This window comes from Chrysochloris asiatica, unplaced genomic scaffold (assembly GCF_000296735.1).
Source record: "Chrysochloris asiatica unplaced genomic scaffold, ChrAsi1.0 scaffold00121, whole genome shotgun sequence".
Classification (NCBI taxonomy): Eukaryota; Metazoa; Chordata; class Mammalia; order Afrosoricida; family Chrysochloridae; genus Chrysochloris; species Chrysochloris asiatica.
This window is the reverse complement of record NW_006408639.1, coordinates 9,075,787-9,088,596: the sequence shown is the minus strand read 5'-3', so window position 1 is coordinate 9,088,596 and position 12,810 is coordinate 9,075,787. Positions and strand designations below refer to the sequence as shown.

At 42.4% G+C, this 12,810-nt stretch overlaps 1 protein-coding gene across 1 annotated transcript in view; it reads left to right on the top strand.

Annotated features, from left to right (window-relative positions):
• Positions 1-2,224, top strand: part of TMCC1 (transmembrane and coiled-coil domain family 1) — a 222,554-nt gene extending 220,330 nt beyond the window's left edge. The window contains exon 5 of the mRNA XM_006868686.1: positions 1,910-2,224. Within this exon, the coding sequence (XP_006868748.1) occupies positions 1,910-2,224 (315 nt within the window). The remainder of the gene's footprint in view (positions 1-1,909) is intronic.
• Positions 2,225-12,810: the final 10,586 nt, after the last annotated feature.

Here is a 12,810-nt window from a genome sequence, read left to right as displayed (position 1 = left end):
CTATAACTGATTGGAATACCTAAAATGGGGCTACAGCGTACCCAATGAACGAGGCTTCTTGCAGAGCCTTTGCAATACATAAAACTATAGGTAGACATCTAAACCACATCCAGATCTCCAAAGATGAGAAATCTCCACTTGAAAGGACGAGACCAGCCTGGAGCGGCTAGAAGAACAAAGGATACTTCTTGAAAGAAAGACCTACAGGAAAAATACAAACCAATAGAGGCAGATGGACTGTTACTACAAGAACAAACAAATTGCTTCCCTAGCAAACTTCAAGGCAAGTGGTCGGGTCCCCTCAATGCAAACCCCCTTCCAAGACTAAGACTCAACAGAAATACACGCTCTGATTGGTGACCCACACGCATCACCGATAGGGGGAAATGGGGTAAAAGCAGCAATGAAGCGGCAAGCTAAGCCTTACAATGTTCAGTGGGCTTCTGTGGGGACCTGGTTGGCAAGCAGTGAGAGGAGACCTGGGGACTCTTGGGCCCAGAGTCAGTGGCGTGGCCACGGAGGACTCTAGTGGAGAGTGGAGCTACCAGCTGATGGGAAGAGAGGGCATGTGCACAAGAACGCCCACACTTGCAGATGGTACCCACATGACCTGGACTGGATGACTGGATGATCAGAGCTCAACCAGGAGAAGAAAGAAGAGGGGAAAAAAAGAGTGAGCTGATACAATCTGATGAACTTGACCTATACCTACGGATGCAGTGACTCAAAAGAAGGAACAAATCCTTACAGCAAGAAACATTCCCACCCCCTCCACACACAGAGTAGACAGAGATGGGCAACTTGGACATTGGATACCCAAGTTGGGGTGGGGGTGCGGGGGGGACAACTACAAAGGCAAGAAGTGACTGGCTTACAGACTTTCAAGAGGGAACCTAGATCCAGAGGGCCTGGAGGAAGGTAGACTCTCCAGTGAGTAGTATCCAATCTGACTGGGTGGGGCTGATGAAATGAAATACAAATGGGTAACTTGTGATACTATAGTGAATAGTGGTTATCAGGACTGATTATGAGGGTTGGAAATGTAAAGGTAGTTGTTTTGTAGCAAGGAAGGAAGTGATTAATCCTCTAGTCTAGGAGGGGAGGTCTCTAGGACCATCAATGGAGCACGGGACCCTACCCAGAGAAGCAGAGATGCCTGAGATGATGACGTGGAGTGATGAAGTGGCTGGGGACTTTGGATCCAGAGAGGGAGAGGGACTGAGCTGAAGACTGGGTGGGGAGGGGGGAGTGTAGGGTACCCTTTGGTCGGTTGATGATGCATGGAGGGAATTGGAACCATGGCAATGAAATGATATACGATGGAATGAATGTAAAACTAAAGTTCTCTCATGTAAACTATCATATAATTCACAATAAAACATTTTTTTTTTAAAAAAGTATATAAACCTGATGGAGGCGATGTCTAGAAATAATTGATTGTTTTGTTTACTAAAGGTTTCTGTGATTTTGTAGCAATCAATACTTTAGAACCAAATTAACAGTGTGATCTCCAGGCAGGGATTGGAGTTGAGGAAAGTACCAAAGGAAATGTTCTATTTCAGCTTTCTTATGTTGAACAAAATGTGTGTTACCATGTAACTTAAATTTTTAATTTTAAAATTAAAATAAAGAAGCCAATGATTTCTTTGAGGTCTTATCATTAAATGTTCAAGACCAAATCTAAGTGTGTCCACTGCTTCCTGTTTACCATCCTACAAAGTTCAATGGAGGGCAGCTAGGTGAATTATCGTCACTTGAACATGAGTATGCCTTTGGCCTTTCACATGTAAGCTCTAGCATATTTAAATTTGTTGCCTAACTCAAGAGCCATCTGGTATGTCCAAGAGACATGTCAGCTATTTGGTATGTGTGAGCAGAAGGCTTAACTATTCCTTGTTCTGGCCCACAGGAGGCCCTGGAGGCATGCCAGACTCGCATCTCCAAGATGGAGCTACAGCAGCAGCAGCAGCAGGTGGTCCAACTGGAAGGGCTGGAGAACGCCACTGCCCGGAACCTTCTGGGCAAACTCATCAACATCCTTCTTGCCGTGATGGCAGTCCTTTTAGTCTTTGTCTCCACAGTGGCCAACTGTGTGGTTCCCCTCATGAAGACTCGTAGCAGGACGTTCAGCACTTTATTCCTTGTGGTTTTCATTGCCTTTCTCTGGAAGCACTGGGATGCCCTCTTTAGCTACGTGGAACGGTTCTTTTCATCCCCCAGATGATGCTGGCACATGAAGGCAGCTGCTCACCTAGCCTCTGGTGAGTGCAGGCAGCAAAGAACAAGACAACTTAACCTACTCTGAGGTTTTCTACAACAGCAAAAGAGTTGAGTGAATCTGTTTACATTTAGAATAATGTTTTTTTCTTCAAGAGACACAATTGCAATAGTATTTTTTAGATTTTATCCAAGAACTTTTTTGGGCAAAAATCTTGGATCATTTTTATGTAGCATGATTTTCCTTGGGATGCAAATCTTAAACAGTCCTTTAACATGAACAACCAATCTGGAGCACTGAAGGGCACTCTAAATTGTGACTCGAATGTGACTGCACTCAAAACCCACTGAAAATTGAGAAACGTGAATAGGGCAGAGCATTGAAACCGAGCATCCTGCCGTGTCAGGCTCACCACATCGCCCCTTCCGAAACGAACTGTACTGTGAAGTCCTACCACATTCCATAGCTGAATTGTTGGATTCAGGGTGGATTTTCCTTGTCCGTGGAAGAACACATGGATCTCCCAACTTACCCAAGTTGACCCCTCATGCTAATAACCCTGGAAGTCTGGTCACTTTTGAACCTGATCCTTTAACCTTTGCTAGGACACAGAAGTGAGAGCATCGTGCCCCCACAGGATCACTGCACAGTCCTACCACAGTATTTTGAAGTAGCCCTTTAAATACTTAATTTTACGCAAAATCCTTTGGCCGCACTTTTAAGGTTTGGTTTTGTTTTTAATATGTGTATAGTCACCAATTTAAAAACAAAAAATCTGAACAGCATACTTGAAGAATGTAATTACTCAGACTCTCAGTGCTTCCTTATGGTTTCTAATAGGATTTTTTATTATTGTTATTAGTATTGGGTTTGTTTTGGTGTTTTGTTTTTTTTTTGAAAGGGTTGGGAGGGTCTTTTATTTTTTCTTTGAAATAAAGAAGTGATGTTTTTAAATGAAGAAATGTGTGGATACTTAAGTGTGCTGCTCCTTCATGTCTTGAAACAGTTGAGGAAAGTAAGATTTGCTGTAAATGCTGCCCTCTGTCGCCCTTGTTTTGAGATGCAGCTTCAAACCTCCCTCTGGCTGCTGCTGCTTTCCCGCGTCCCTCCACCCCATGGACCACTTTATGGGCTTGGCTTGCTTGGAGAGGAAAAGGGTATGTGGGGAGACGTGGGGCTGTTTCCACAAACCAGCACAGTAGAATAGGTGTTGAGTTGGAGTTTTTTTTAGTCCCAAGAAAATGTCTACCCAGTGACTTGAGCTGGGATTGTCTTTAGTTAAAACTGAGACTATTATGAGAGTCATAATTTCTTATGTTTCCTTAATTTATTGTTTAACACATCCTAATTACTGAAACCAAAGTGATGTGGAGTCTTCTGTTTGCATTTTGACCCCAGCATCCTTAATTTGAAAGCTTTATTCTATCTGCCTAAGAGGATTGACTGAAGGTGATTCGCCCTAATGAGCAGAAAAGGAAATGTCAGATTAGCAGGGCCCAAATCTTGGTCACTTATTAGTCTAGACTGCTTTATTAGCTTAAGTATGCTCGATGAACCTGTATAGACTATTGACTGAGCCTTCTTCATCCTATAATCAGTTGCATCATCCTGGTAGAACTGGAACTTTAGAGGTTTACCTTCTATTGTTTGTATGTAGTACTGGGTCACACCTGCTGTTCCCTCTTGGTCTCAGTTGGTGCAACCAAGTGGCAAGCAAAGGACATACAATATGTCCTGAAAAGTATAGCAAAGCATGTCTTACATATTTCCCCCATAGCAGGAAATGCTTTTGGAACTAGATGAGCATTGTCCTGTCTGTGTAAGACCTGTCTCTCTGTAAGAGAGTGGTTTGCAGGACAGCTCCAGCCTCCTGTTGCTTGAAGAGACTGGCCTTCTCAGAGTCGGCATGGTGTTCCCATAGTCACTTTGATATTTTAACTCAGGTACTCCCATCTTTGCCCCACCTCCAGATGATTGCAGTGCACCTATTCACTCTTTTGCCCCATCAGAATTAGCACCCAGAGCAGGGATCACATGGGTGATTTTTCTTTTACAATATAATTTCAGCCATTTCCTGTTCATGCCAAAAACAGATTATTCCCAGATTGTTTTAGTTCCCAGTCCTATATACTTAAAATGTTAACTTTTCCTAAAAAATTGCAGTGACCTTAGGCAGCAGTGCCAAGGGACCCTATGACCTGGTCCAGCTAGCACTTTAGCAAGATCACGCAGAGTAGAGATGGGAGCCCCCAGAGTTACTGAGAAGGCACTATAGCTGCAGCCCTCAGATTTCCTTAGAGCTTCTGAGTCCTGAGCTGTATGGAGGCTTCCGTGTGGTGGGCACTGTAAGATGGATTGAAATTGTCCTCATTCACCTTGGCACCATCTCTATAAAGAGAGGTTTTGACTTCTATGAGCTCCCAGCCAACCAGGCCCACATTGTCTTTCCTTCTCCTTTCTCAAACTGTCTTAGGAAAAACCTCTAGTCCAAATGAGGCACAATGATGACTTTCTAGCTCCCCTGTCCCCTTAATTGTTGACTGGGCCCAATTGTTGTCTGCATTTAATGCTTTGTAACCCTGCAACTCTTCTTGCCCTGTCCCCACTTTGTTTGTCTGCTGTCCATCCCAGTTGCTTCTGAGGTTTTTTTGCATCACGTCTATCTTAACTTTCTTTTTTTCCATCTTAAATTCTTTTGCCTAATGAAGAGAACCTCATTCTAATGGTTTTTTAGCATTTGTTTTATAATTGGAAACTTACCTAGCTTTACTGCTTTTCTCTCATAATGACTGTCTACATTCCCCTGAAATGAAGCATTCCTGGATTACTTGCAAGTGCTGGTGGCTATCCTGCGTGTGTGAGCTAGCTGGGTTGGCCTGGATGACTCTGTTCAAATTGTAGAATGACTAACATTTTACATTTTTATAGTTCTGCCAACCAATTTTGATTCCTTGGTATACGAGGGTTAAGTCAGAAAGTATTGCTACTGAAGTTTCAATTCATACATGCACAGGTTTTTTCCAAACAAAGCCTGTTTAAACAGGTCTGTGATCGGTGAGTGGCTGTAGACAAGTTCTCTCAGTAACACACTTGTCTTAGTCTCATCAGGGTGACTTTAAAAAAAAAAAAAAATCTAAGCTAAACAATGGCTTCTGAGAGTATCTACTGCGCCTGTAAAATTCCAGGCAGAGAGTCAGCTCAAAAGGTTATGGTAACTGTTTTATGGGACTCCAAAAGGGTAAGCTTGATAGATTGTCTCAAAGGACACAGAACAATCACAGGGGCTTACTATGAAGAAGTTTAAGAAAACAGAAAACTGTAGTGACGAGAAAAAGGCCAGAAAAGTTGTGCCGAGGAACTTTTTCCCGTCGCAACAATGCACCTGCTTATTCTTCAAGGGTAGCAAGGGCTGTCGTATGAGAATTTGATTGGGAAGGCTTACCCCACCTACCCTATAGCGCAGATCTCACCCCTTCAGACTTTGCCCCCAAAACTCAAGAAACATTTCAAAAAAACATGATGTCAGTCCCTCAAGGATGCCCAAAGTGCTATTTTGATGTAAATCAAGACACACAGAACTCTATGGGTAAAGGTTAGAGAGATGGCAACGCCTCCTTCAGAAGTGTACAGACCTCGAGACACAATAGCTTCACATATGGATGTGTAATAAAGGTTTCAGTGATTGTGAAGCAATACTTTTTACTTACCCTCGTATATACTCATTGCATCCTAGTAAGGAAGGAAGCCTTTCTACCCCACTGGCACTTCAAAAAGCAAAAGTAAGTTGAATTCTACACTTCCTGTGATCTTCTCTCTCCTGTGTACCTCCGCTACCTATTTGAGGCAAAAATCTAATGGCAAGAAAAGTGCTGGGATCTAGCCTTCCTTGTTAGCCTATTTTCAAGTGAACTTCACTGCACTTGGTTTTGTTTTTGATACCACGTGTCTTTGCAGCACAGTCTGATGAAACATTGAATTATGAGTGAGTTTCTATGAGAAGCTAGCTGTCTTTCAGCTTTGGGAAATATGCATCCAAAACAAAACCAAACATTGTAATCAACAAACTGACACTGGGAAAATTATGCTTCCCACACACCCAACCCAATCCCAAATGAAGTTGGGGATCTCTGAATGTGGCTTTGAGAGTTCACATCTCTGTGTGTTGTGTATGCTAGGTGACAACCTCAGTAGGCTTCGACTACTAGACTGTAAGTGTGTATTATCAAAGTGTGTAAGAATAAAAACTCACATGCACGAATTGAAAAGTACAGAAATGACACTTGTGAACGTGTGAACGTTAACACTGTAGTTGATAGATCTTAAGCTGCTAATTGTTGAGAGAGAATTACATTTATGTTTTGTCGAGTTGCTGCAGATTCTCAAGCAGCACTTTTACTGTATATACAAATTGAAATAAAGACCTCAGCTATTAACATGGTGGTCAGACTCGGCTTTGTTTACTGTTTATCTTTGCATATTCTGTTTCCAGTATCAGGTATGTCAGTATGAAAACTTAGCACCATTTTTGTTTATTAGAGTCGGGGGGAGGTGTATTTACTTACAGCCAGTGTATCAAAACCATAACTGGTAGCTGTCATCATCCACTGGGGCTTACAGGCCATATTTTAGATCAGTACTTACCCACAATTCTTAAAAAATTTATTAGATAAGACTATTCTTTTGTTCTCCAGAGGGGCATAGAGGTAGTGTTTCCCCAAATTCAGCATCTATAATCCAAATATGGAGTCCTGGTGTGACACTATAGGATAACCACTAGACTGCTAACTACAAGGTCGGCAGTTTAAAACCACCACCTGCTCCTAGGAAATCCTATACAGGGTCACTATGGGTTGGAGCTGATTGGATGGCACTTAACAAGAACAACAAACAACCCTAAAATGGGAACAATCTTTTTGTCCATTCTTATAAAACTTTGCTAATGAACAAATTCCTAAATTACAAACATTCAAACATACGTAATTTACAAATTTCAAAACTTTTTTTAAAAAACATCTAAAATTGTTGCTTAGTGGTTATGAGTCAGGCTGCTAACCTCAAGGTCAGCAGTTTGAAACCACCAGCTGTTCCACGGGAGAAAGATGAGGCTTTTTGCTCCCATAAAAATGTATAGCATCAGAAACCCTATGCAGGGTCACTATGAGTCAGAACCGACTCCATGGCACATCACCACCACCACCTCAATAATGACTTCAAATTGTGAATGCTCGAAATACATTAATTAAGCCACAGAACTTCTCAGAGTCTATTAAAGATAAACAAGATCCATCCATATGTTGCCTACAAGACACCCCCTTTAAATGCAGACTTATATGTGTTAAAGGGACAGACAAAAATATACCGTGCTGATGTTAATTGGGGACTCCTGGCATGGCGCTGTGGGTTAATGTTCTGGACAGCAAAGTTGGTTTGAACTTCAAGGGTGGTGGTTCAATCTCACCAGTCACTTCTTAGAAACCCTATGCAGGGTCACTATGAGTCAGAACCGACTACACCACTCACCACCACCACCACCACCACCACCATCATCCATGTAAGGGAATAGTCCCAACTTAATTTCTCCTGTGGATTTGTTTCAAAGGTATCTGTTTCTGTTAGGTCTTTCACCTGCTGATATCTGGGGGATTTCTAGAAATTCAGAAGCTCTAGTGCATAATCTTGACTTTGTCACACCCACCTTGATCCTAACGAGTGGGTGTTGTATAAGACAGGGATGCCTCTGGTGAGAGCTTTGAAGGGTTGGAAGAATGCCTTAGGTTTTATGAAATAGGGACTAGGTTACCATGTACACGATGTTCAGCTGGTACATTGCCCAACCCAAGGGAGTCTGTAGTAAGCAACCAAATGAATGACACGTCCTAGAGTGGGACCCAGAGCACACCCAATTATACTTACTTAAAATTCTATTTCATGATTATCCACTAAAAATGGAGTGGAGGGCTGGTAATACATATGAGAAGCTGCTGTATGGAAAATGGGGGAGACGGGAGCTAGAAAGTGCATGCCTCACCTGAAAATCCAAAGGTATTCTTTGTGTAAAACTATGTGGGCCCAAATCAACACCTAACCAAGATAATGAGGGGCAGCTGACAGCTACAGCATGCTTACTGAATGGCAGACCTAGTGCTTGGGGCTGGCATGCAGTTAGCTCACTTAATTCTTCTAACAGTCTGGTGTAGGATGGACCATCCTTACTACATAACAAAACAAACTCAGGAAAAATGTCTTGCCCAAAATTATACATCATTATATATTATTTCTAATTTTCCAGTATTAGAAAACAAATGGGATGGAAAACAGGGTTATACAACATATGTAACAAAAGACGAGTGTCCACAACACGTGAATCCTTACAAATCAATAAGCAGCCTGGTTAGTAAAACAGTGGGTAGAACTTAGGAACAGATAGTTCACAAAAAAACGAAACAAATGCCCAACAGCCATTAAAAAACCTGAAGCGTAATCCATGCAGTAAGTGGGAAAAAGCCAGTTGTGGAGTAGGGTATTGTCTTCCATTTCTGTTGAAAATATTTTTGTGTAAATATATGCATATGATAGAAACTGCACATGAAACTGTCCTAGTCGTTATATCCGGGAAAGAGGATGAGAAGACAGTGGGGAAACAGGACTGTCACTTGACTGCTGTAAAATAGGAATCTCTAAATATGGCTTTATTTGTGTCTTTTTTCATTAGAAACATCAAAACTGGGAGAAAATTCTAGGTCCACTGAGAGGAGGTGGAAACAAGATAACAGTTTCTCTAAGGCTCTGGATTATACAGGTCGTTTTAGAAGGGGCTCTGGACAAAGTTTGAGCACTTCCCCAGCCTGGACTTGTAGGCTTGGTGGTCAGATGGGTGCCCTGCTGTTAGAGGCTGGATTGAAAGAGGAGAAGCACACAGAGAGCTGGACAAAGACTGGATTGCGGAGGCGTGAAAACTGGGCAAAGGGGAACTTGGTAGAACAGACACATGTTGTAACAGAGGCAGAGTCATGTGTGGGAATGAAAAATATGAGGCAATTCTGACAGGACAATTGAGAAAGACTCAGCAGAGGAGGTGGTGCCATATGGACTGAGACATGGTGGGTGCGGAGGACATCCCAAAATGAAGGAACAGCATTACTAAAACCACACGGTGATAAAAGCCAAGGTCAGTGGTTCAAACAATGGATGGGAAACTTGAGTGGCTGGTCAGGGACTTGGAAGACAGGAAAAGTTAAAAGTGGTAGATGAAGGCTAAAGTGCAAGAAATGTTTCACTTTTCCTAGTAAATTGCCTTTTCTTATTAATTTGTTGGAACTCCGAAATCGTGGACACTCATCTTTTGTTACGTACTTTCCATAGCCCTATTTTCCATCCCATTCCTAGTCCGCTTACTAGCAGTGCACTGCAGCTGTACTGAGCAAAAATTTACATATGGATACACTTAAAATTGGTACATGACAGATTTTACTTGGGACTTCTTAACCAAGACAGTGACAAGGATGCTGTCATGTTCATATTATGTCCCCGTGACTGGAACACTGCTTGGCACATATTAACCAAAAACGAAACAAAACCCACTGCCGATGAGTTGATTCCAATTCCCAGCAGCCCTGTAGAGGGTTTCTAAGACTATAAATCCTTACTAGGACAGTCAGCCTCAACTGTCTCCTGAGGAACTGCTGGTGGATTCGAACTGCTGACATTACAGTGAGCAAATACAGTGCTTATCTTACAGCACCACCATGTAACATAACATAGGTTGTTAACAGCAGTTCTAACCGTCAACTCCTGTGGCATACTCCACTCAACTAGTTTCAGTCAGTCATTGCAACGGCCACACACATCTCAAGAAACCATACTCTGTTACGGGACTTATTAGAGAGTTTAACTGGTTATAATTCAAGGTCAAAAATGTTTAGGACACAGTTCTGTCTCTGCTGTGTCCACAGACAGGCTTCTGTCTGGCCTTGCCCCTGCCCTTCTCCCTTCTCAGCCTTAAAAGCAGTCTTTTAAGGCAGGTGATAAATGCCGGTATGTCTCAGCCTGAAGGCACTCCACTGTAACTAGCAAACCTACTTTCCCAATTAAGTACCTGGAAGGCAACTCATTTTGCAAGCCTTCTGCCCCAAATCAAAGCCTACTGCTTTGCTTCGTGCTGTGCCCCTTGTCTCTGCTGCTGCTCACTGGGGTGAGGCTCTCTCTCAGCACACCTCATGTTGCGTGTGAACACGCACTCAAAAAGGCATAAGCCAGCCCATCAAGGATTTCTGCTCCCACCAAAGACGTAAAGCCTCGGAACCCTATACAGAGTGGCTATGAGTCAAAACCAACTCCATGGCACTTAACCACAACACGTCCATTTAATGTTTCTTGGCCCCTGGTGCACCCTATGGGCTGTAAAGTGTGTTCCTTGTTGTTGTTAAGTCAGTTCCAACTCATAGCGACCCTGTATAGGGTTTCCAAAGAGCAGCTGGTGAGTTTGAACCACTGACCTTGTGGTTCAAACCAATCTGGTAGTCCAGTGCTTTATCCCACAGTGCCACATCAATCTCAGGAAATATTACTTGATGGCCCAAATTGGTTCGATATCTTTTGTTTAAATCCCTTAATGGTGATTTTGTCATCTGCATCTGTAACAGACTATGCAAAACCAGCCAAGAGTGTCTATTCCTGTGAGGACCCATTTGTAACCACCTAGATAGTTTCAGGAAATGTCTCTGAAGTCCTCTAGTGAGAAACCCTAAACACAATAAATTCCAGAGCCCTGCCCTTGGTTTATAATAATCTGTGGTCATGTACGAGCACCAGTCCATAGCGAGGAATATCAGACTGCCTTCTGGGTTTGACTCTCAGTGGAATGCTTGTCTCAGTTTCTCTAATAATGCTGTTTAGATATGTCAGTCCCAAAACTTTGAAATATTGTTTTGGCAAGCCCGTGAAGCTAGTCCTACCCAGAATGTGGGATTATAAAAATGCAACAATTATTTCCTTTAGAAGGATGAGCGCGAGGCTGGTCCCTCTCAGGTGGAGGTTAAAGACATCCCAAATAGCTGACTTTTCTTAAGTGCTATGTCGCTGTTAAATGTCATCAAGTCAGTTCCAACTCATAGTGACCCTGTGAGCGGCTGGTGCGTTCTGCCAACCTTGCAGTTAGCAGTGCTAGGTCTCCACACCAGGACTCCTGCTTCATAATCCCCGGTATCAACCACTCCACCCCTCAGCACTCACCCCTATGTCCCAGAGTTCCACAGTTCACTGCAAAACCCCACAGAACTCCGGAGCCAGCAAGGCAATGGTTCCCATGGTTCCGTAGGCTGACAGATCCCAAACCCACAGTTCAAATGTCACTCTGAAGGAGTCTCTTCACTCATGTGGGATTGGACTGTCGACTCACAAGACTACAGAAGGTGCCGAAATCGGGTCAAACCGCTGGCTTCCAAGCTTGGTTAGCGGAGCAAAGAGCCCACTGCCCACTCCCATCACCAGGATGGCTCACTGAATGCCCAGCAGGATGGCAAAGCTGACCAAGCCCCTCGTTAGATTCTCATTTTTACAATCACAGTTACCCTGTTAACAATCCCTCACAACTTACTAGACAATCCTATCTACATCTTCCCCCACCTTCTCTTACCCAGATCCATCAAAAAAAAATCATTTGGTAGGTGTTAGAAAGAAATGGCAAGAAGAGAGAATAAATAAATCACTGCACTGCACAGGTGCTCATGGAAAAGTAGAATTTTAAAATGCTATTAATTGAATTCCTATTCTGTACGTACTGCTACATTTTTAACTTCTAATTCTTACAACTTCCCTGAAAAGGCAGTGACGTGATTTCCATTTTATGGATAAAAGCAGAAGTTCAGATACAGTGTTCAAATTCTATCCTAGAGACAAATCATCTCCCTAGTAAATAACAAAGCCAGGATTTGAGTTGTACTCTAAAGCCTATGCTATTTCTACGATCCATTTTATTGAAAAAGGAAACAAAATTTGTAGATGCCAGACTTCATGCGACTTGGAGAAGACAAGTCACTTAACATTTTCTAGACCTCAGTTTCCTTAGTGTAAAATAGAGAGTGGAACCTTAGTTCTCTTCCAGCAATAAATTCATATTCTTAGTATTTAACCCCCAGCTCATGATCCCCTTAGGAACATAACCACTAATAGCCACATAGAACAAGATGGGAGTTTGGAGCTAAGGTCTAGGAATGATCCAGAATTGGGCTCTGTGTGTGTTGGATTTGGGAGGATGGTTGCATGTAGAGGCAGAGAGAAGAATGGATTTGAAGCATGAGGAAAAAAATATTAATATAGCTTTATGATGGATGAGAATCCTATTGGATTTACATTCTCAAAATGTATAAACTATTTCATTATCTAAAAAATAATAAGGAATCATCGGGCAAATTCACCACAATATGATCTTCATGAAATGTCTAAGGTGTGTTCAACTGGTCAGAATTGTCGAGTACGTCAAGATATCTCTGGTACTTCAGTAAACCATGCTCATAAGAAAATGATAAGATCGATTCTACTCAAATTAGCTGTTAAGGTCCTGTAATGATTATTAACACCTGCACTGAGATACC